The 18,372-nt window shown below is 29.6% G+C and overlaps 8 protein-coding genes across 14 annotated transcripts in view; 3 read left to right on the top strand and 5 right to left on the bottom strand.

Moving 5' to 3' along the window:
- LOC115243335 (potassium/sodium hyperpolarization-activated cyclic nucleotide-gated channel 1-like) overlaps window positions 1–1,047 on the bottom strand; it is a 3,197-nt gene extending 2,150 nt beyond the window's left edge. The window contains exons 1-4 of the mRNA XM_029820236.1: window positions 828–1,047; window positions 606–740; window positions 310–505; window positions 1–184 (exon numbers count right to left, since the gene is read on the bottom strand). Of these exons, the coding sequence (XP_029676096.1) occupies window positions 1–184; window positions 310–505; window positions 606–740; window positions 828–1,037 (725 nt within the window). The 5' untranslated portion in view covers window positions 1,038–1,047. The remainder of the gene's footprint in view (window positions 185–309; window positions 506–605; window positions 741–827) is intronic.
- Window positions 1,048–1,079: 32 nt separating this feature from the next.
- On the bottom strand, window positions 1,080–4,730 carry LOC115243303 (potassium/sodium hyperpolarization-activated cyclic nucleotide-gated channel 3-like). Its single transcript, XM_029820165.1, has 4 exons — window positions 4,592–4,730; window positions 2,344–2,569; window positions 1,441–1,753; window positions 1,080–1,349 (listed from the first exon to the last, which is right to left on the bottom strand). Exons 3-4 carry the CDS (start codon window positions 1,713–1,715, stop codon window positions 1,094–1,096), a joined length of 531 nt encoding a protein of 176 aa, XP_029676025.1. The 5' UTR covers window positions 1,716–1,753; window positions 2,344–2,569; window positions 4,592–4,730; the 3' UTR covers window positions 1,080–1,093.
- On the top strand, window positions 2,851–5,286 carry LOC115243297 (ciliogenesis-associated TTC17-interacting protein-like). The gene is made up of 4 exons (XM_029820151.1): window positions 2,851–3,570; window positions 3,910–4,197; window positions 4,433–4,523; window positions 4,621–5,286. Exons 1-4 carry the CDS (start codon window positions 3,484–3,486, stop codon window positions 4,689–4,691), a joined length of 537 nt encoding a protein of 178 aa, XP_029676011.1. The 5' UTR covers window positions 2,851–3,483; the 3' UTR covers window positions 4,692–5,286.
- LOC115243181 (vacuolar protein sorting-associated protein 41 homolog) lies at window positions 5,075–10,281 on the bottom strand. 2 transcript variants are annotated; one of them, XM_029819964.1, is made up of 13 exons: window positions 9,871–10,281; window positions 9,419–9,559; window positions 8,953–9,235; window positions 8,649–8,847; window positions 8,263–8,417; window positions 7,880–8,120; window positions 7,298–7,562; window positions 6,686–7,177; window positions 6,154–6,490; window positions 5,771–6,007; window positions 5,527–5,571; window positions 5,367–5,440; window positions 5,075–5,286 (listed from the first exon to the last, which is right to left on the bottom strand). In XM_029819964.1, the coding sequence occupies exons 1-13, from the start codon at window positions 9,889–9,891 to the stop codon at window positions 5,236–5,238; spliced, it is 2,541 nt and encodes an 846-aa protein (XP_029675824.1). In that variant the 5' UTR covers window positions 9,892–10,281; the 3' UTR covers window positions 5,075–5,235. The 2 variants fall into 2 exon arrangements, with proteins under 2 accessions (XP_029675824.1, XP_029675831.1); XM_029819971.1 differs by having other exon boundaries at window positions 6,686–7,039.
- A 166-nt stretch (window positions 10,282–10,447) lies between these two features.
- On the top strand, window positions 10,448–12,402 carry LOC115243318 (thioredoxin, mitochondrial). Of its 2 annotated transcripts, none has more exons than XM_029820210.1 (4): window positions 10,448–10,574; window positions 11,151–11,343; window positions 11,577–11,700; window positions 11,897–12,402. In XM_029820210.1, the coding sequence occupies exons 2-4, from the start codon at window positions 11,171–11,173 to the stop codon at window positions 12,008–12,010; spliced, it is 411 nt and encodes a 136-aa protein (XP_029676070.1). In that variant the 5' UTR covers window positions 10,448–10,574; window positions 11,151–11,170; the 3' UTR covers window positions 12,011–12,402. The 2 variants fall into 2 exon arrangements, with proteins under 2 accessions (XP_029676070.1, XP_029676060.1); XM_029820200.1 differs by lacking the exon at window positions 10,448–10,574 and adding an exon at window positions 10,986–11,007.
- A 2-nt stretch (window positions 12,403–12,404) lies between these two features.
- LOC115243260 (uncharacterized protein C7orf50 homolog) lies at window positions 12,405–14,933 on the bottom strand. Of its 5 annotated transcripts, none has more exons than XM_029820095.1 (6): window positions 14,635–14,933; window positions 14,159–14,236; window positions 13,938–14,073; window positions 13,481–13,625; window positions 12,983–13,163; window positions 12,405–12,801 (listed from the first exon to the last, which is right to left on the bottom strand). In XM_029820095.1, the coding sequence occupies exons 3-6, from the start codon at window positions 13,993–13,995 to the stop codon at window positions 12,511–12,513; spliced, it is 675 nt and encodes a 224-aa protein (XP_029675955.1). In that variant the 5' UTR covers window positions 13,996–14,073; window positions 14,159–14,236; window positions 14,635–14,933; the 3' UTR covers window positions 12,405–12,510. The 5 variants fall into 5 exon arrangements, with proteins under 5 accessions (XP_029675955.1, XP_029675962.1, XP_029675967.1 ...); XM_029820102.1 differs by having other exon boundaries at window positions 14,638–14,933; XM_029820107.1 differs by lacking the exon at window positions 13,938–14,073.
- A 9-nt stretch (window positions 14,934–14,942) lies between these two features.
- Window positions 14,943–17,320, top strand: LOC115243219 (phosphatidylinositol N-acetylglucosaminyltransferase subunit Q). The gene is made up of 5 exons (XM_029820023.1): window positions 14,943–15,961; window positions 16,117–16,397; window positions 16,490–16,682; window positions 16,762–16,876; window positions 16,998–17,320. The coding sequence occupies exons 1-5, from the start codon at window positions 15,152–15,154 to the stop codon at window positions 17,177–17,179; spliced, it is 1,581 nt and encodes a 526-aa protein (XP_029675883.1). The 5' UTR covers window positions 14,943–15,151; the 3' UTR covers window positions 17,180–17,320.
- Window positions 17,321–17,343: 23 nt separating this feature from the next.
- On the bottom strand, window positions 17,344–18,222 carry LOC115243328. Its single transcript, XM_029820222.1, has 2 exons — window positions 18,062–18,222; window positions 17,344–17,819 (listed from the first exon to the last, which is right to left on the bottom strand). The coding sequence occupies exons 1-2, from the start codon at window positions 18,142–18,144 to the stop codon at window positions 17,471–17,473; spliced, it is 432 nt and encodes a 143-aa protein (XP_029676082.1). The 5' UTR covers window positions 18,145–18,222; the 3' UTR covers window positions 17,344–17,470.
- Window positions 18,223–18,372: the final 150 nt, after the last annotated feature.

Here is an 18,372-nt window from a genome sequence, read left to right as displayed (position 1 = left end):
GTGTCAAATATAATATTCTCTTTGAAGAAATTGCCTTGATAACGATACTCATAGTAGAAGATAAGCTTATCTTGCAAATATAATGGAAGCTTTTTTTGACGAATATATTCTTTCACTTGATGCATAATTCGTTGATATTTAAGTTCTGGCTCTGCTAACGATTCCAAAAGTTGCAGAATTGTTACTGTGATCATGAGAGCATATTGTAAGAAAATTATTATATCATTATTATAGATTATTCAAAAGTTATTAGATTATTATTTTTTATTAATAAAACTTAATATAAAATGGTGGCAAACAATTTAATACCAATTAGGTAAATTGTGTAACCTTTCCCCAGCAACACAAGTGTACATCGTATTACTTTATCACAAATTCCAAAACCATCGAATTCCAGGAAACTGGAGCCAATTAAATTACTTACTCCAATATGCACAAATATTAAATACACTTTCCAATTTGGCTTATTATAAAGTTCTCTGACGATATAATATGCGTCGGAATCCTAAAATTATTATATTATAATCACAAGAGATATTTTAATATGAAATAATTTATAAACTGTTTATCGCGAAAAAACGACTGCAGAAGATACTTGAACATACTTTCATGGGTGCCCCTTGTATATGCATAACGATGTAAGGAAAGACGTAACTTATACAGCTACTCCAGTGAAAAATTAATAATGTTAATATAATGAGCCATATTGTTGTCTCTTGAGTTTGAGAAATACCGAATTTCTATTTAAAAATTATTAAAATTTATTTTGTTTATAAAGTTCAAATCTACGGGATTATTTTTATATATACGATAGAATTACGAATTACTGCATTAATCCGTCGAACATTGCGTCGTACTGTAGGTATGCGAATTATTTTCAAAATAGGTAGAAATTCTACGATAAGCAACGCAGAATTTGAATCCGAACCAGGTGGTAAGATGCGTATTGGATAGAACCACATATATGGGAGCGTGCTGATAAAATCAATGAAGAAATATCCTTTCACATAATGTCTGTATAAATATATAGTTTTCATTTTATACTGAAATATCTTTGAAGGAAGCGCAATCGATGGAAATTGATAAAATTAATTTATACGTTATCACATATGGCAGAATCACACCGTGCAATTAAAGCAGTATCGAGAATAATCTCATGTCTCTCTGAGGAAACAAATCCAGTAATAAAATTAAGAAATATATCGATGATGCAAATGGCATAACTAGGATACACGATATTCCAATATTCGGGACCGCTATTCTTTCCAATTCTGTGGAAGCATATAATATGTGGAGCCATCACGAAAATATATAGAAAAGTGATAGTCATTATCGTATCCCAGTAGAACCTGTGATAACATTTCTTTTACTACATCTAAAAATTTATTAAAAAAAAAAAAAAAAAAGAAATCAAGAAGCTGTTTCTCTTAATTCTTATACCTCAACATACTACAAGGGTGAATCATCCATTGATTAGATGATCTCGAGTGTCTTCTCTTTTCGAAGGCAACAGCTGCCTGGCTGCGAAAGATTAATCGTGTCAAAGGATGTCGAGCGGAGACAAGAACGAGCTTTTGAAGATTCCGCTTCCAACGACTATAGAATTTCGCGTTCGGAGGTAATTTAGGCAAATTACTTCCAGACGTTCTGGGCAAGTCACACAAGTGCGTGCGTAAACTTGCTCGTTTTTTCAAAATGTTCGAGTCTATCGCCATTCTGACACATGCCAACTGATGTCGACGCTTGTGTGACGCTGTGACACAAAATAATGCGATTGCTTTGAGATAAATTCAAGTTTCAGATAAATATTACCATAGAAACACACGTGTAGCGAACACGGTCTTACGTAAGACCATGATAGCGAATGCTTTTAAACCTAACTAAAAATTTGTTATATTTTAGAAAAAAAGATATTCTTTTATGTAAGATGGCTAACATGGAAGAAAAGCTCTCTGATAAGTCGATTGATCTTCGCAAATGCATTTCTAGATTCTGTATTGGTAAATTTAACGATTTACTGTTGTATATGTGTAGAAAAACTAACAATTACATTTTTTAATATTATGAATTATTATTTGTAATATATTTATATATCTTTTATTTTTTCGAAATTATTGTTGTTTCTTATCTGGTATTACACACAAATATCGCAAAATAAAGTTTAATTTTTTTTATAAACGTTATAATATTGTGTTAAATTACAGTACAAAAAAATTTTACAAATATATGCGTTATGATTAATAATATATACATGTACACATAAAGGGAAATATTCAAAGTATTAAAACAAGTAGAAAAACTCTCAGAAATATATTATTTATGCTCTTCTTGTTTTATACTCACAGATGATTCGAATCGGATGATTCTATGCTTCAAAGAAGCATTGATCGTCGTTCTAAAGGATGATTCTATGAATGACATTAAGCAAGTAGGTAGTTATTGTATTCAAGTAGAACCCATTGGCCCTCAAGATCGCGAATTTCTTGTGCATACGCATTCCTTGATAACTATCGATGGTTATTTAAATGAAACAAGACTCATCAGCTCGATGATGGACAATCTACAGTGCCTGGAAGAAAAATATACCGAGTATAGTTCATGGTTACAGCAATTCACATACTAAAATACAAAAGATAGTCCATAAATAATGGCAATGCTCATGTTATTTCGATGGATGTTATTTTGAGCAATATGTAAAGATGTTAACTCGACTATTGATTTATAAGTTTAAATTCTTATCAGTTTATCATTCGCATTCAAAAAGACATATACACCAAAGAATCTCTTTTAATAAAAGTATTTTTTTTTTTTAATATTGGATCGGGATTCGCATCTTTTTATTTAAAAATTTTGTAGATTTTATTTACATATTTTGTAGATATTGTATTTGAAATTTTATTAAGAATATATAATGGCAGTGATATGGCTATTAATACGTTCTATACTATATAGTAATACAAATTGTAAATTTTGTAGACTTTAAATATAAAAAGCTTAAAATATATTAATAAATCTGATCTTTGTCGTAGCTAATTTTTAAAATAATGCTTCTTAACAAAATAACAGACATTTAAATACAAAATAATTTTTTTTTTTTATAAAAGACTACTTTTGGCGATTATAATAAAATTTAAAAAAAATCTATGATACCGTTATTTATATGGATTCAGTTTCGTAAATTCTATATAAGATTTTAATAGAATTTTGTCGTAAAAGCATATATTTAACATATATAATACAGTTATATATATATGTGCATAATGTTATATATAAGCATATATAGTTTTTTTTTTCTTTGTTAGGTTTCTTTACAAGAAAAATGGTCTGTATGAAAAATCATTGTTCTTAGGTCTTGAGGAGGACACATATCACGTCGAGATTGCGCACACTTGTCCTTGTTGCTTATCAATATTAACAGAGAACAAAGACTTGAAACTCTGCCAATATGAAAGTTTAATCAACGAAGGTGCAAACATATTACTAATGCGATATCTCGCTATAACAAATTTCGAAGGCATTTTAAGTTTTCAGAATATTACGATAAGCGGAAGCATAACTACCTGCGATTATGTAAGATAATAATTATATAATATATATTTTTGACAAATTTTTTTTAAATATATATAATTTTTAGGAAATCATGATTACACATAGAAAAACTTGATATGAATTTAAAATTAAGAATTGATAGCTACAACAAAGCTTATTTTATATGTATAATTGTTTATAATATAATATACTTAGAGTTTACATTTTTTTATTGAGCAAAAAGATTCAACTCCAGATTAGTTAAGAGATTTGATAAAAGAAAATATTTCCTAATAGTTCCAAAACATACAGTATAATGTTAAATAGGAAAAAAGAAAGGATAAAAAACTACCGATATGATATATAATGTTATCGATGCAGATCTGTATCGCGTTACAAAATATGGAACTGCATGGTAATCATAAAAAAATATACACTATTGAACGAAGAATCTATAAAAAAGATAGTCTTATACAACGAAGCAAAATTTATTTGACATCACGAGGAAGAATACTTGTGTACGATTGGTTAGATACACCTTATATAGCACAAAAAAATCCATTAATGCAGGATGATACAAATAAAAATATAAACGTACAAATTTTATTCAACTCAAAAGAGTGGTGGATGCAAAATATCGAGACGCTCTCTAAATATTTGGATATGAAAGTAATTCTTATTCGTTTTATTTTCTAAAAGTTAATATTTTATATTATAATAATAAATAGAATTAATAAATTAGAATTATATTAATATGTATTTTCCTTGACTATTTAAGTATATATATATACTTAAATAGTCTTACTCAAACTATTTCTTTTATTTTATTTTATTATTATATATAAAATATTTGCAAAAATATATTTATATTAATTTTTCTCTTTTTCCCTCTCTCTTTCTTTAGTCTTATAATGTAGCTCAATATACAGAGTATCTGATGGATCATCCTGAGATAAAACAGCTAATTGCGGATTACATTCAGATTCTTCTCATTGGTAATAAACTCACATTGAATAAATTTTGTGCATAATTTACTCTCTTTTACAGATTATATTACACTTACTTAATTGTTTATTGTCAATTTTTGATCAGTAAAACCTGTCGACGTCATAGATTTCACGATTCAACATTTCAAAGCATTTGCCAGAGACATAAGAGTTTAAGATATTGTTGATGAGTTGACAAAATAATTTGATACAAATCCGCATCTATCGAGAGACCAATCTGAAATTGTCTGTAACCATTGTGGAATCTGTAATGAATCTGTAAAGTGCAAAATTCACAATTGGAAAAATTATTATCTAAATAAAGAAAATCCCTAAGAAACATTAAAGAAGTCTTTTCCCCAATTGATCAATCAAATACCTTCAGCACTTACATCATCAAGATGAACACATAGCCTGAGTAAAAGATAAATAATAACAATAATAATAAAAAGAATATTTTCTTCAAAGTTTATAAAATTTGGTTGCATAAATCGAGAAAAAAAAGATTTTTATTTTAGATGTTCATTCACACAAAACTATTATTTCTCAATTAAAACCTATTTCTTTTGTAAGTAACTTCAACTTATTTATTATATAAAAATTTGTTTATACATTAGCGTGTGCAAAACATAATCTTAGTCACTCAATGAAATATGACACTTTAATCCACTTTGAACTTTGGATATTGCACATGTCACATAATGAGATGCAATTACTTTTATCATTTTCTGCCAAGCATCATCTCCTGCGAGTTACATATCACACAATTTTCCTATAAAATGAAGAGCATTATGATGATGCATCAATAATAAAACAATATAAATTAATATATAAAGGAAACATTATACATACAACGAATTCAAAGTTGGGCAGACAATCTTCGTGAAAAGAATGCTTACAATAAAATACAACTATATTCCGCAGCTCTAAAAAAAAGATTTAAAAAATGAATTATATATATAATTGTATAATTTATAATATAACTAGCGCTACAAAACACACTTATAATTACCTCTTACAATTATCTTCCTATGGCAAGCTCCGCACATTTGATCATCTAAAAAAAGAAAAACAATAGTTTATCAATCTATTAAATTATCTATTAATGTATTTTCAAGAGAATGCAATCTATTAAAATGTTTAAAATGTTTAATCACATGCACAATTCTTTACTCAAATCAATTTTAGGATTTCTACAGACAGATATATAATTTTTATTCTTTGAGATCAATCATTTTATGAAGTATATGTATTACCATCGACAAATATGCCTTTCTGTTGACAACGAACAAGTCGTTCATGGAGATTGAAATAATCATTAGACAGTATTTTTTTGCAACCTTCTTGCACAGACACTTGCAGATTATAATCACACATCATTTTGACCAATGCTTTTTTCAACCCTGGAATTTCCAAAGTAGGTTCTATCCTTTGTACCATAAGTCGGGGGTCAACGTAGGTGCCAATCTTTTGAAGAAGAAACGTAATTGCCGCTAAAACCCGTGAAATTATTTTTAATGATGGAAATAGGATTTGCAAATATAAAATTTGGTCTATCTGATTCCTTTTTGGAATTCTCGCGCGCGCGCGCATACATACACGACATATGCTTTTTTTAAAATAACAATATGATTCGTACTAGGTTTGTCAAGCGAATAATTAACTAGATCGTTCCATAGTTCCTCGTCATCGTGTTCTTGACAAAACGCAATCGCACTCTCCATATCGTCGAGTTCTCTCGTCATAAGCGCCAAAGCTTCAGAAGTGTTTCCTATCCTGCCCAATAAGTATACCATTTCCGGATAAAACTGACGCTGGCTACAGATATCCAGAGCTTGTTGTATTGGATAATTATCAGAGCGACGTAGAAGCGGCAATAACTTGTCTCTCGAATAATCAGCGTATAATCGCACTAGTAAGCCATGATACTTGCCCTTGGAGTCTTTAGTATCTCTCTTGTCTAAGGCATCTAGATACTAAAAATAAAAAGATTATATAATTAAATACTTAAAAGCCAAAAAAATCCATATCTATTTTAATAAAATTCCAAACAAACAAAAGAATTAAAAAGACTGTGATTATAATACATAGTTAGATTACAATGTGTTAAATATGTTTCTTGAAAATAGATATTTCTCATATGAATAATATAAGTATCATTATGCCATTACCAAGTATAAATAACGATGATTATGCTGCAATTTCTGTACAATGACATCAGACGCTACCCTGTCTTTTTCCAGAAAAAATTGTATGGCACGCTCCGTGTCCAGATCCATCAGACCTTCGATCATATCATATACGGAATTATACAACTGATACTTCTGAATCAGCTGAAAGACGTCTTTGTGACGTAGCTTCAAATACATGGCGAGAGCTTTATCATATTTGCCATCATGAATGTATAAAATAGCTAATGCTTCCAATAATACATTCTGTCGCTGATTGTGGACTAGTAAGTGCTCCAATACGCCATTAACTACCGCCGCCACTGTGTATAAGCTTGGAGACCATTCTTTGACTAACTGCAAGAAACCATCGGGATCCATTTTTAGATACTCATACAGCACCATCTCATACACTAGTGGATCAAGGGTGACATCACCTCGAGGTAAATATGACGAAATAGAACGTAATTGATGCATTCTGGCGAATTTGTAAACCTGTCTCAGAGAAATTTAAATCATACTAAAGCGAAAAATTTTGCAAATACAATTGCAAATTATTTGCAACATGGATAATTATAACCATTGTACATATATGACACTAAACACAATTCTTACCTCTTCCTCCCACAATTTTTTATTTCGTCCTAGAATCTTGAGACAAAGTTTTCCAGCCTCATCGTATTTCTCGTATGCTAACAAATGATCCAAATAAATTCGTCCCACGTCTAATACAGTGTGCCTCTTGCAATCCTTGCCATTATTCGTTGTTACTGCTTCCAAAGCTTGCTCAAATTTCCCATGGCTCAACAACCACTCGATTCTGTCATCTGTATCGTATAAACTGGCTACCACAATGTCCTTTGGACTTACAATAAAAAACCTATAAAAAATTTTCGTGAGAAACACAGGCAGCATTAAGATAAGAAAACATAATAAATTTAAAAAATTTTCCTAAATTCCTAAAAATGAGACAATATTTCTGTATTCAAAGCTATTTTGCTTTCTTATTTTAAATATCATCATAAAAATTTATAATTTACATAATTTTATATTAACATTTTATTTTAAATATATCATTATCTGTAACAATTGAAAAAATCGTTCCACAAATTGAACAACAAAACTGTAATTAAAAATAAATCTTAGTGGTATTGGTATACCATATATGTATATTAAATTAATTTTATTATCTCTTACCTGTTTTCCTCCTTCAAACAATCCAAATGGTAATCATTACAGCTATACTCTTTGTAGCCACGTAGAGTAAGTGAATTTGCACAAAGCACTGAAAAATCTTGGTATTTTGGTTCAACCACGTGCAGAGTTGGACGTTGATTTTTTCCATCTTCGTCTAGCTCTTTGAGGCACCCCAATAATACCAATTGATTTTTTAATGGTGCTATACCCGATATATAAAAATCTACTTGAAACGTTGATACTGAAAAATAAAATAAAATTTATTAAATAAATAATTACTATACTACATTCAGAATACTTTATGATTCAAATTGAACCATACATTGATTCTTTAACATTTGTGTATTGAATATAGAAGAAGAACAAGGTTTTTTATTAGTTACCTGGATCTACCACAAACTCGGGTAAATCTCGGTTCACCATCTCCTGCATAGTACGTTTCCTAATATGACAAATGCGTACAATGTCCACCCATCCAATCAACAATGTCTTGCTGTCTGACCACTGTAGATTGCATCTATAGTGCTCTGGCAATGTACTATGTGAGATAACATACAGACATATGAAACATATGTAACATGTAGTACAAAGGTAATTCTGAGTGAATTCAAAAATTTAAATAATTTATAATCGATTCTTTTAAAGAAAATACATGATAAATCCTTTCCACAAAGTTTTCTTTTATTCACAATTTTTTTAGCATTAAAACTTTTTTGAGATTTTGCAATATGCAAAATGTTATAACTACTAATTTTTTATCAATACTTACTCTGGGGTACGGGACCATTTGATGAGTCCCAATGAACATCTAGCATCAAGATCATAGACTCTCACACCAGTATCAGAGGCCCATGCCACAAAGCGACCAGACCATGCTACGGATTTGACTCCACCTTCTGCTTCACAGAGTACTGTTGGCTTCATCCTGGCCAAAAAAATCTTCTCATAGAGCACCAATTTGTCATCACCTATGAATTGTAAACATACTTATTATGTATAATTACAAACATTATTATTTTAAAGATTAATTCTATTTAATTCTAAAAATGATAAACAAATATACAGTTAAACACCTGTAATAAATCTTCTGCCACTGCCACTTTTATAATAATTTGGATCAATTGCTATGCTCTTAACTAGTCTGCCCATGCTCATATTGTGATTGTCCTCTGTACTATATAATCCATAAATGAAAACTTTTCCATCATCGCTGCAAGAAGCGATGAAGTCTCCATTATGATCTATGGAGATCTGATTAACTGCTACAGTATGTGCCTGTAATGTTTTGGATTTTACATTATTACCCTGATGATCTAAAAGATGGATCATTCCCCAATGTGATCCCAGACAGAGAAACTAAGAAGAGAAAAAGATAAGATTAATAAATATGTCAAAAAACTTCTTATATTTTTCTTTATATTTCTATCTTTTATTTACTTAAACCTCTCAAAATTGACAAAATTAAATACTTCATTATTTAAATATTTTAAATACTTTAAAATTAAAATTCTAATTATATATATTCTTATAAACTCTCACCTTTGGATGCACAGCAATACAACTAGCAGCATCATTCTGCAGAATATGTTCCAAATCATTACGTATTCGTACATATTTCAATCTGGGTTCTATTTCATCCATTTCTGAAGAATCTGAATCTTCCGGATTATTCTGCTCCTCCTATAAATTAGCTTTTCATAACTATCAATTACATTCTATATGTATGTGTTTATTTACCAGTACTTTTTACATTAGAAAACAAAACTAGATATATAACAACTTTAATATCTATAAAATCTAAACAATTAATTATAATTAAAAAAGAGAGAATTTTAATAAATTTAACAATTTAGATAATTAACAGATAATAAAAAACATAATATAAACAAAAAAATGCAAGAAAAATGCTTAATAATTGTACAATAAAATCTGTATTGAGAACATTGTATGGTAATAGAGAAAAGAATTAATAAATCGTGACAATACTTTACTTTGCTAGATGTGGATTCCATCGTTGTTTTTGAATCTTTGTCGATGCAATATTTTTACAATATACAATACGAGTCGAATGTCGAGACGAACTGTCAAAATTATTTCAAAGTTTGATGAGAGAGATAGAGGTAACAGATAAAGGCGAGGGTGAGCTCACAATAATAGAACTCAAGTTAGGTTAAATAAGTTCCATAGCACATTTCTCGTAAAGAGAGCAAAAGAAGAACGTATGCCATAAATAAACTTCATTTATAATTCATAAGTATATAAAACTTTGTCATAAGATACATTATATGTACATATTTTTGCATTTACGTACTTCAATTTTCATTACGCACGTAATTTTAGCGTATATTTTCTCTCTTTCTCTCTCTTTTCCCCTTCCTCTCGCTAATCTCCCTATCAAACGATCGCCCAATTTCTATTAGGCCCGTCTCACACTACGTATTGAAGATTGAAATTTGACCAACCAGGGCAAAGAAATTTTAGTTCCTTTTGTTCTGATTGGTCAACTGATACGGGCTTTACGCGAGCAGTCTATCCTTTCTATAAGTTTATGGCTGACTCCCACTACTCGTCACATGATCATTTTAATTCGCGTTCATCCGGGAAGAAAATCAGATGGCGCTGAAAATCGTTTCCACATTTCTGCGCATTTCCGAGAGGAGATAGCCGCCCTTTCTTTGACAATATACATAGAAAAGTGAGAAAAAGAAAATCATGTTTAGTAAATTCATACAATAATAATACAACAGGAATATTCGCAACAATTGAGATTAAAATACAATTGCGCATCAATTTTTTGAAGACTATATATACATATATATTTCGTCACTTAAAAGAAAAAAAAAAAACTGCGTCATTGCATCTAATCTCAATTGTGTAAAAATATATATAAGATAGTGAATGTGAAATTGTTACACAAGTTATAGCATGAATGTGTCAAAATTTTTTTAATAATATAATATGAATAAGAAATATTCTTCATTCTCGACAAAAAGATTATTTTTTTTACACAATCTTTTAAAATAACATTATTATTATTAGTTGAACATATGCAGAGTTATATTACTTTTGAGTATTTCGACATATCTCAAATTTAAAATCGTAAAATATAATCTATTTAGACATGAGATGTAAGAATGTAAATTTGTAAATATATAAATATAATATAGATATTCCAGATAAAAACAATAATCTAAACAGAATTTAAAGAATTTAAAAATTAAATTTTGTGGTATTATGTAATTTACTTATTTTACATAATAATTATTAACAGTAAACAAGAAAATAAAAAAAATGCAGCGTCTAAGAATTCAAGTTGTTCGTAATGTCTTGGGTACCAAGACGTATACCACTGTACCTGCACAGGAGCAAGTGGTATCTGCCATGTTTAAAGTTCAAGATCCCAAAGATTTTGATGAACGTGTTAAGAACTCCAAAGTACCTGTCATTGTGGACTTTTTTGCAACGTAAGCATTATATAATATTGTAATATTAATTATTTATTAAATTATTGCACATTCTTATTTAGTTGCAAAGAATTCATAAAAATATAATAATTTTTAGTTGTGAACATCAACATTTATATTAAAAACAAAAATCGAACTAAAGAATAATTATTTATTAATTATGCTTTCTTGCTACTCTAGTCAAATCAAGCTTCTAATATATAATTAAATTGTAATTTGTATTGTTTCTTCAGATGGTGTAATCCATGTCGTATGTTGACTCCGAGAATAGAAACAGTTGTTGCTGAAAAGCAAGGGAAGATATTATTAGCCAAAGTTGATATTGATGAGAACACAGATCTTGCTCTTGATTACCATGTAAGTGTTTTTACAATGACATGATAAGTTTTTTGAATGTGAATCACTCGTGTTTGATAATACGGATTAGTAAAATATGTCGAAAACTTGTTTGATATCTAATGATAATTCAATATAACGTCAATAAGGAACTAGGAGGCTTAAAAAAACAATGCACACATTTGAATTGTTCATTTAATTATATACAAATTTCCAGGTTGGATCTGTACCTGTACTTATCGCGATGAAGGATGGAAAGGTCCTAGAAAGAATAGTTGGTCTTCAAGATACTGATAAACTTAGACAATTTGTTAACAAGTATGCAGAGTAATGTAGCTAAAAATTATGTAAATTACTTTTAAGATGGTAGCAGTTTGTTAATTCTTGTACAGAGAATTTGTATGTGATGTGCTTCAAATTTTGCAATTATATTTATAGTGAATTTTTTTTAATTGTTGAGTAAATAATATTATATGAACAGATGTATCTTTCAATTCGTCTGCAAATTTACAAGATTTCAATTAGTAAAATAATATAGATTGCAATTTTTAAATATACACATTCTTTTATATAATACATTATTAAATAAATTTAATCCAATTCAACAAATTATACCAAGTATATATCTAAGTTATGTGTGTATGTATGACTCCAGATTAGTTAATTTTTAATGTCCAAGTTAGCCACAGAATATCATTAACAATAAAAACAAATCTTTTTCTTGCAAAGATCTTTCATTTTTTTCATATTTTATCCAAATTTTATATATTAATAGGCTTAAATATTGTTTTTTAACGCTCTTTTATTAATAAAATTTCTTCACACTTAAAACTATTTATCAATTGGTAAAGTTTGCAAAAGTTCCCTTGCTCGCTTGTAAGCAATTGACTCTGTAATTTCGTTTTTGATCTCTTCTTGATCATCTTTCTTTTCCTCAGCTTTTCTTATAATGTCCATTCCCTTTCGTAATAATACTTCACGTGCCATGCCTTTGCAACCTTCAAAGTATTCAAGAACAAGTGGAAAAATCGCATCAGGAATGGAGTTTTCATCCAACAAATTATCCATTAACCAAATCTGTTTAAGCTTCTCGAATTTCCATTCGCTTCTAGAATGTTTCCACTGCAAAAATGTAATATCAAAAATTTTGTAAATAAACCGCTAAAATGCTTATAGTTATTTATATATACAAGAAAGAATATGCTTGCGCGCATTTATCTTATATTTATATAAAGTATTAAAAAATCCATCTTTAAAGAATTTTAAGAATCAAGAAATTTAACAAACGATTCTAACAACTTACCATAGATACATAATTCAATGCCTTCTGCATGGCAATTATTCTACTACTTTCCTTTTTCTGAACAGCCGCTTGGATAACTTTTTCCCTTTTCAACTGCCTTTTGGATGGCTTCTTTGGAGTTTCTTCATTCTCATTGGTAGATTCTTTTTTTGGGATAATCATATCAGCAGGGACATTGATACTAAAAAAAATTATTTTGTTAAATTTATCAATCATTGTCCGTTACATTTTTTTGTATCACTATTTTTTATATTAATTATTTAAAATTAATCTTTTATTGTATACAGAATATTTAAAAAACGGCTTATAATTTAATACAGTTGCTACTGAAGTATTTTGTGATAAAAATTAATTTAAAATTATAATTCTTTGATGTATATACAAACCATCAACATATAGAATGGACTATTGATGGCAGTGGAAGGGGTAACTGCCATCAGCAGTCCATTCTATATGTCGATGATACAAATACAATGATAAAATTTAGAAACTTCTTACCTAACTTGTTTCAATTGCTTTTCTTTTAATGAATCCTCAATTTCTTGCACTTTTAATTTTTTATTTCTCTTTTTTACTTGTTTCTTTTGTGCAACATTTTCCTGAAATGCTTTGTCTTTTTTGTAGTAATTATTCATATCATCATCTATGAAAAATTTATTGTGTATAATATTATTATATGTTACATATTATTGTGTTATTTCTGAAACAGATGGTCAAACTTTATGGACATAATCTGGTCATAGTAAAAATAAAAGAAGCGTTATTTGGGAGAGAATGGGACTGAAAATCTTCCGAGTTATAACTACTTTTTGTTTACAAAGTTTGACTATCTATTTTAGAAACATTTTATATTTTGCATGATACATATAATAAAAATTGAAATAATCAATATAATATCAATTCACAAGCAAAATCAATTTAAATAAATAAATAAATCAGGTCGCTAAAAACTCACCGTCAATCTCCTCTTTCTTTACACTAAATTCTACTTTTATAGCATTTTCGGTGTCCATGTTATAATAAATTGATATTATTTAACTTGTGCTAATACACGTCATTAATCATATCATAAAATACATCGTAATATAAATCTGTTATAAAATAATGTGGCTAAAAATCATGGGGATCAAACACAATTAACCTAAAATATACTTTATTATGTATATAAGTATATACCATGCGGTTGTTCGTCAGTTCGTTACTGCCATCACCCATCACCACCAATCACTTCTTCTTCTTCTTCTTCTTCTTCTTGTGAATGGCACCGGGCCTGAGATACACAGGCCCACACGGCCAAGTCGATGAATATAAATAGCGCTAATGTTGTAGAGATCAAGTTGTGGGTTAGTATCAGAAATTTTATTTAGATGAGAGTTACTGATAGGATGCTACACAAAGAATTCCTCTTTAGAAGGTGTAAGTATTCGGATTAAAATTTTTATAATACTTTTTATAATAAATTATAATTTTTTAATAACCCTTTTACTTTTTTACTTTAGACAACAGATAGAAGATTGTATAAGAACGGCGCGAGAATCGCTCTATGATTTATTGACGAAGACGAGGACTATGCTCGCGCAGGCGCAAAGCGTTCACAGCGCGTTGCGCGACGCTCGCCGACGCGACGTCGCGCGAGCCCCCGAGCGATTCTTCTTCTTCTTCTTGTGAATGGCACCGGGCCTGAGATACACAGGCCCACACGGCCAAGTCGATGAATATAAATAGCGCTAATGTTGTAGAAATCAAGTTGTGGGTTAGTATCAGAAATTTTATTTAGATGAGAGTTACTGATAGGATGCTACACAAAGAATTCCTCTTTAGAAGGAGAATAGAATTCAAAAATAAGGTCCAAATTACACACGCGTAACGTGTTTGTGAACACGACAATACTCGACCAAGGCCGCAACGGAAGTGACCACCAATCGCTGCAAAAAATTGTGATTAAGATTAGGTTAGGTTAGATTACATATGTGCTAACAGCTGATTGGAATCAAGAATGTGCTTGAAAATACATTTGGTTACTGTTGTCAGCTGATGGGAAAAGCATGTGACTTATTGCTTATTGTTAACAATTAATTAACTAGCTACTTAATAATTAATTAGAAATATCTATATTTGTCATATCTATACGCTAGTTAAATTATTATAACAATGCGTTAAAATATTCAGATGATCGTATGTAGAGAATACAAAATGATAAACAATACGTTAGTTTTTTTTCCACAAGGACTGTGTGACAAACAATCTGGTTATGTGCTTGGCAAAGTGATATATGATACACATAGCGACTTGAAAAAATTTTATATTATTAGTTTATCTAAAGTAGACTCTTCAGAATTAACTAAATGTACACTAGACACCATTGGATATTACTCTAATATGAACAATGTAGCCAAAGAATTTTTGGACCATAAGCATTCAGATTGGATACACATTACAACAAGGTGTTCCGAGAATAAACAGGACGAGTATTATCTGACAAATATCGTTCTTAACAATAAGAGAATAGATCTATCAACAATATGTGCAACAATTATTTTGTATGATCAGCGAGCGTTACAAGAAACAGAGTTATTTGAGAGCAAAGCTGCATCAGGCGATCATTTTTATGAACTCGCAAAGCTAATACAAAGTATGAAAGATGAACTACGGATCAAATCTAAATTTGTTTACATTTGGGAAACTTTGTTGACTTATCACATACTCTTCTACTTGTATCCTGTTTTGTGGTTGTCCAAAATAACAGAAACATTTTTGCCAATTTTAAAGTACTCGTCTCTTGGCTTGCATGTCTATAGCTGGTTGGAAAATTTTAAGTGGATGCTAATCACAATTTTACATGATAAGAATTTTAAGCTGAAAACAGGAAATTATGCATTGGCAATTGTAATAGATATAGCACTGGGAATCTTTGTATTACGATTATTGCAATATTACATTGAGGATCAGCCATCACAGCTGCTTCTAAACAATGCAGAGGTAAATTAAGATACACCTGATAGATGCACTCTAAAAATGTGTATGCAAACAAAATAATTTATATTATTATATAAAATTGAGTTACTTATTTTTAATTCTATTTATTTCCATTTTCGCCACACAGTTTTAATAATTAGAATGTTTATTTTATACAGAAAGTTGTAGAGACTCTAAAGGATCTAATTAATTGGTTAATGGGTGTACCAGCTGGCTTGAAGCTTAATCATGCTTTAAATAATAGCATGGGCAAGTTTTTCTTGTATCACATACAGCTCTGGTGGACCTTTCTGACATTTTTAAAGCCGCTTCTAGATCTTGCATTCAAAGTATTGCTTTTATTTGGAAGGTTGGGCGTCACATTTCAAATATCTATCATCGCGGATCTGCTAGCTCTCGTCAGTTTTCATACATACTGTATCTATGTTTATGCAGCAAGGTGTATACATTTTTTAAATATTTAATATGTTACAATTTAATAAAATTCATGATTTTTCACCTGAAATAATTTAAGAGCCAAATTTATTACAGGCTGTTCAATATACAGTTGAGAGGAATTACGGCTCTCTTCAGACTTTTTCTCGGAAAAAAGAAAAATCCTTTACGTGAAAGGGTAGACTCGTGTCAGTATCAAACAGATCAACTGTTTGTTGGGACACTGTCATTTACCATTCTTTTATTCCTAATGCCAACAACATGGATATATTACACTGTATTTACACTGGTAAGATAATGTTTGTTTCGATTTTAACTTTTTTAACTCATCATTCAAAGTAATCACGATATTATTTATATGATTATAGCTCAGGCTCGTATTGATCGGGTTTAGCGGTTTTTTGACCAGATTGAAATTTTATCTACAAATTATGCCTGTTTATACTTTCTGTATGTGGTTATTACAATCTTACAGCACATGTAGTAAGTATCACAGTGGTACTAGTAATACCATGTGTTGCATTGTGTTAAGGGGATAATAATTCCTTGCCACCTAACACGTTATGAAGGGGATATTATAAACAATAATAATAATTCCCCATAGGCATTGTTGATATCAGATTGCATTCTCACTGCACGGAAGAATTAACAATATTATCAATGACTATGGTTGTTGCATCTTGGAGACTTACATGGAAAAAGTGCATGGCAGACACAATTATTTGCCATCCATCCATTAAATGGTGTACAATATTTAATAATATTATTTGGGGTCAATTGTTATAAAATTAATTATACAAAATACATTAATTTTAAATATATATAGATATATAATGTATATATAAGACACATCTTTAAAACAAGTTTTTTCTAACATTTTGTACAGAAAATATATTAATATTAAAATTATTATATATAATAAAAGTAATTGACATCTACTCTATTGTATCTGTTATGGAAAAAAAAATAAATATTTATTATATTATGAAGAACAAATAACTATATTTTATTACATAACAAGGATAATAATATTACATAAAACAAGCTAAGGTAATACAGTTAAATAGAAGTATCCTATTATGATTTAGCCTTTTTTTCTGCTAATCTGTTGTTAGATTGTTTTAGTGAATCTCCCAACTCATTGTCGAGCATTAAATCAATGTCATTTTCTTCTCTTAAGATACAAAAATATATTAGAAAAATAGAGAAGCTGAATATTATACTATATGGTTGATACCATGGTACTTCATCTCCATATGGGTCACGATACTCGTCTACTCTCATAGTGGCAGCCTTTGAAGTAGAATACTTAAGAGGTTGCTCGGTCCTGTCGTCGCTATCAATTTCCGACAATCTGCATTCATCTTTAGAAGATACCATGCTTTGTTTACTTCTAATATTAAATGCTATTTGTGGTAAGTTGTTTCTGCAATATAAAAGTGAATATATCAGATCCTTGTAGCAAATTATTTAACAATATAAATTTCAATTCTTTATCTTAATAATATTTTATAGTTTGCTTCAATTTTTATTTTTTTATAAAACAATAATATTGAATTTGTCCTGAAATTTTTAAGAAATTGCATAACCTTATCTAAACAAATATATACATGTATATACTCGAAATAGAATATAATAAAATTAAAACAATCTTTCACTTTTAATTACCTTTTAAGCAATATATTTTTATCTCGTAGTAAAAGAAAGAGAACATTTTTAATATTTACATTTTTCATTATTATGCCTAACATTTTGCATCATACAATAGCCGCACACATCACACATGGGCATACGAAGAGAGGGGTGGGGGAAGATTTATGATAAGGGAAGGTACCAGGCACCAACAATTTCAGGGTTGCGCTCCAAAATTTACTCCTTGGAGTAGAGTAGCGTTTGATTGACCAATCAGGACAAAGGAATTTTTGTCCAGATTTTTTCTTTATTCTGATTGGTCAATCGCACGCTACTCTGTCCAAAGA

The sequence above is a fragment of the Formica exsecta genome, unplaced genomic scaffold (genome assembly GCF_003651465.1).
Source record: "Formica exsecta isolate Colony F162 unplaced genomic scaffold, ASM365146v1 scaffold120, whole genome shotgun sequence".
In the NCBI taxonomy this organism is placed as follows: Eukaryota; Metazoa; Arthropoda; class Insecta; order Hymenoptera; family Formicidae; genus Formica; species Formica exsecta.
Note: the sequence above shows the minus strand (reverse complement) of the source record. Positions and strands in the feature narration are given on the sequence as shown.

What these genes read in the sequence shown, in the direction of transcription:
- LOC115243219 (XM_029820023.1), top strand. Translation starts at nt 15,152, where the DNA reads ATGATCGTATGTAGAGAATACAAAATGATAAACAATACGTTAGTTTTT. An exon ending in ATCTATGTTTATGCAGCAAG is followed by an intron (nt 16,398 to 16,489) that starts GTGTATACATTT and finishes AATTTATTACAG; the next exon opens with GCTGTTCAATATACAGTTGA. An exon ending in ACAATCTTACAGCACATGTA is followed by an intron (nt 16,877 to 16,997) that starts GTAAGTATCACA and finishes AATTCCCCATAG; the next exon opens with GCATTGTTGATATCAGATTG.
- LOC115243328 (XM_029820222.1), bottom strand. Translation starts at nt 18,144, where the DNA reads ATGTTAGGCATAATAATGAAAAATGTAAATATTAAAAATGTTCTCTTT. An exon ending in AAAAATATATTGCTTAAAAG is followed by an intron (nt 17,820 to 18,061) that starts GTAATTAAAAGT and finishes TTTATATTGCAG; the next exon opens with AAACAACTTACCACAAATAG.
- LOC115243303 (XM_029820165.1), bottom strand. Translation starts at nt 1,715, where the DNA reads ATGGCGATAGACTCGAACATTTTGAAAAAACGAGCAAGTTTACGCACG. An exon ending in CACCCTTGTAGTATGTTGAG is followed by an intron (nt 1,350 to 1,440) that starts GTATAAGAATTA and finishes ATGTTATCACAG; the next exon opens with GTTCTACTGGGATACGATAA.
- LOC115243318 (XM_029820200.1), top strand. An exon ending in ATTGTGGACTTTTTTGCAAC is followed by an intron (nt 11,344 to 11,576) that starts GTAAGCATTATA and finishes TTGTTTCTTCAG; the next exon opens with ATGGTGTAATCCATGTCGTA. An exon ending in ATCTTGCTCTTGATTACCAT is followed by an intron (nt 11,701 to 11,896) that starts GTAAGTGTTTTT and finishes ACAAATTTCCAG; the next exon opens with GTTGGATCTGTACCTGTACT.
- LOC115243297 (XM_029820151.1), top strand. Translation starts at nt 3,484, where the DNA reads ATGCGATATCTCGCTATAACAAATTTCGAAGGCATTTTAAGTTTTCAG. An exon ending in CTAAATATTTGGATATGAAA is followed by an intron (nt 4,198 to 4,432) that starts GTAATTCTTATT and finishes CTCTTTCTTTAG; the next exon opens with TCTTATAATGTAGCTCAATA. An exon ending in CATTCAGATTCTTCTCATTG is followed by an intron (nt 4,524 to 4,620) that starts GTAATAAACTCA and finishes ATTTTTGATCAG; the next exon opens with TAAAACCTGTCGACGTCATA.
- LOC115243181 (XM_029819964.1), bottom strand. Translation starts at nt 9,891, where the DNA reads ATGGAATCCACATCTAGCAAA. An exon ending in TGGCAGAAGATTTATTACAG is followed by an intron (nt 8,848 to 8,952) that starts GTGTTTAACTGT and finishes TACAATTCATAG; the next exon opens with GTGATGACAAATTGGTGCTC. An exon ending in TAGGAAGATAATTGTAAGAG is followed by an intron (nt 5,441 to 5,526) that starts GTAATTATAAGT and finishes TCTTTTTTTTAG; the next exon opens with AGCTGCGGAATATAGTTGTA.
- LOC115243260 (XM_029820095.1), bottom strand. Translation starts at nt 13,995, where the DNA reads ATGGACACCGAAAATGCTATAAAAGTAGAATTTAGTGTAAAGAAAGAG. An exon ending in AAAGAAAGAGGAGATTGACG is followed by an intron (nt 13,626 to 13,937) that starts GTGAGTTTTTAG and finishes AATTTTTCATAG; the next exon opens with ATGATGATATGAATAATTAC. An exon ending in AAGCAATTGAAACAAGTTAG is followed by an intron (nt 13,164 to 13,480) that starts GTAAGAAGTTTC and finishes AATTTTTTTTAG; the next exon opens with TATCAATGTCCCTGCTGATA.